This window comes from Gossypium arboreum, chromosome 5, assembly GCF_025698485.1.
Source record: "Gossypium arboreum isolate Shixiya-1 chromosome 5, ASM2569848v2, whole genome shotgun sequence".
In the NCBI taxonomy this organism is placed as follows: domain Eukaryota; kingdom Viridiplantae; phylum Streptophyta; class Magnoliopsida; order Malvales; family Malvaceae; genus Gossypium; species Gossypium arboreum.
Window position 1 is genome coordinate 11,302,092 of NC_069074.1, and position 2,711 is coordinate 11,304,802.

Sequence of the window (2,711 nt, forward strand, 5' to 3'; positions counted from 1 at the left end):
GACTTATTCCTTAAATTTAAAAAGTAAAAGGTTTAATGATATATTGAACTTTTTTTTCATCAACTTTTATTCTTTTCTTTAATCTATTTTTCAATAAATTTAATGAAAATACTGTTAAAAAAGTAGATAGGAATGATATAGAATTTCATATGTAGAATATTTTTAATGAGATATAATTTATTACTTAATTAATCTAATAAGATAATTACATGTAAAAATAATAAAATAAATAAATAATACATTAAATTAAAAATAATTCTTAATTTAAAGAAAATAAACATAACAAATGTATGAAATATTGAAACTTTTGAAATAAAAGAAAGAGTAAAACTTTAAATTTATTTATTAAATTTGTTAGAAAAATAAATTGAACAAAAGAATAAAATTAATAGCCAAAAAATCTTAAAAATAATAATTAAAACCATTTTAATAAAATATGTAAATATTAGTGACCAAATTTATCATTAAACAGAAGTAAAATAGCCTATTCCCTAAATTTTATTTGAAATCAGCATATTTGACTAATTTCCCCAATTGGTAAAGGTTATTAAGTTTTGGTGAGAATGCATGCATCAGACCATAACTCATTACTTCCAATGGATATGGATTACACATCATCTTACATTGACTCCCTTCGTAAAACAAACAGAACCGGCTTAAATTGTCTGCAACACAGCTTATATAACCAAAACCTCTATTTAATCCAAACCGTCAAAATCTCAACGCTACAACCCATCCAAACGCTCAGAATCCGATTCATACAATCACAATCGCAGACAATTAGAACCTTTTGGATAACTAAAAAAACATAAAAATTAAAAAATACCTAATCCATTACCGACACTTGTCTGTTCCCCCTTCTTTAACTGTTCGTCTTATTCTCTTTCCTCCCCATTTTTCTACCTCTAATCTCCGGTCACCCTCGTCTCTTTATCTTCTTCTCTGAATATCTCCCGCAATATCGAGAATCTCTCTTTTACTGGTAAAAAGTTCCGTCGCCGGGGATTACAATGTTTGAGTCTCCGGTAAGCGAAATAATTATGCTTTGATCGATCGCTATTTTCTTTTTTCTTTTGTGTACCCAAAGAAATGGTAGATCCGTTTGCTGTGATTCACTTTCGATCCAAAATCTGGTTGCGCAAAAGGAAAAAAAATCCCTCCACTATTGCTTTTACTTTGCTTTTAATCTCACCCGGACGGTGACTATTGACTCTGACGGTGGTGTTGGCTTCTTTTGAGGGTGGTGAATGTGTACAAGTTTGTTGTCAAATTGTTGGGTTTTTTTTTTTTTTAACTTTTTGTTGGGTGATATATAAAAGTAGATATTAGCTTTGATTTTTATTTTTATTTTTTGGTTTTTGGGAGTTTTGCTGGTTTGGGGTTCGATCTTCAAAACTGGGAAAGATGAATATAAGGGCGGCCGAGGAAGAATCGGCGCAAGAGATTCATATCCCGGCCGATATAGATTGGGAAATGCTTGATAAATCCAAGTTTTTCTTCTTAGGCGCAGCTCTATTTTCTGGTGTTTCAGCTACCCTTTACCCCGTAGTTTTGGTTAAAACAAGGCAACAAGTTGCTCAAGCTCAACTTTCGGGTATCCGTACAGCCTTTTCCATTGTTAAACACGAAGGTTTCCGGGCTTTGTACCGCGGATTCGGTACTTCTTTAATGGGAACAATCCCGGCTCGAGCTCTTTACATGGCAGCTCTCGAGGTTACCAAAAGCAATGTGGGGAGTGCCACGGTTAACTTTGGGATTCCCGAACCAACGGCGTCCGCAATTGCTAATGCGGTAGCTGGATTAAGTGCTGCAATGGCTGCACAGCTTGTTTGGACCCCGGTTGATGTGGTTAGCCAGAGGTTAATGGTTCAAGGAACCCACCCGAGTTGTAGTTCACCTTGTAGATATGTAAATGGGATCGATGCGTTTAGGAAAATAGTTAAAACGGATGGCCCAAAGGGGCTGTATAGAGGCTTTGGGATATCGATTTTAACCTATGCTCCATCGAATGCAGTGTGGTGGGCATCTTATTCGGTTGCTCAGAGGCTCGTTTGGGGAGGCATTGCATGCTACATCCGGAAGAAAGACGATGAGAGCAATGACAATGGGAATATTATCAGTAGTAGTAACAATAATAATGCGATTAGGCCAGATTCGAGGACGGTAATGGCGGTTCAGGGAGTGAGTGCAGCCATGGCTGGAGGGGTATCAGCTTTGATTACAATGCCACTGGATACGATTAAGACCAGGCTGCAAGTTTTGGATGGGGAAGAGAATGGGAGGCGTGGACCAACGATTGGGCAAACTGTTCGGAATTTGATTAAAGAAGGTGGGTGGTTGGCTTGTTACAGAGGGTTGGGGCCGAGGTGGGCGTCCATGTCCATGTCTGCAACAACAATGATCACTACTTATGAGTTCCTCAAACGGCTCTCAGCTAAGAACCAAGAGAGCTTGTTGTAATTACATCAAGATGAAAAGAAAATTAGTGAAAACAGAGGTTTCTTTTTTTCCTTCATTTTGGGTTCTTTGATGTTTGTCTAAATCATGCTTCTAATGCTTTTTCTTTTTCATTTTTTTAAGTTAGCCTGCTGATGAATGTAAATATGGGTGCAGGTTTTTATGTGAATATGAATATAAATCACTTTGTTTCTTCCCACTATATTTAACCACGGATTAACATCTAATTGATGAATGGGTTTTTATTTATAGAA

General features: G+C 36.2%; 1 protein-coding gene across 1 annotated transcript; it reads left to right on the forward strand.

Moving 5' to 3' along the window:
• The first annotated feature begins 845 nt into the window (after positions 1 to 845).
• On the forward strand, positions 846 to 2,711 carry LOC108450621 (uncharacterized). The gene has a single exon (XM_017748328.2). The coding sequence runs from the start codon at positions 1,405 to 1,407 to the stop codon at positions 2,458 to 2,460; it is 1,056 nt and encodes a 351-aa protein (XP_017603817.1). The 5' UTR covers positions 846 to 1,404; the 3' UTR covers positions 2,461 to 2,711.

Coding starts and splice junctions, on each gene's coding strand:
- LOC108450621 (XM_017748328.2), top strand. CDS start 1,405: ATGAATATAAGGGCGGCCGAGGAAGAATCGGCGCAAGAGATTCATATC.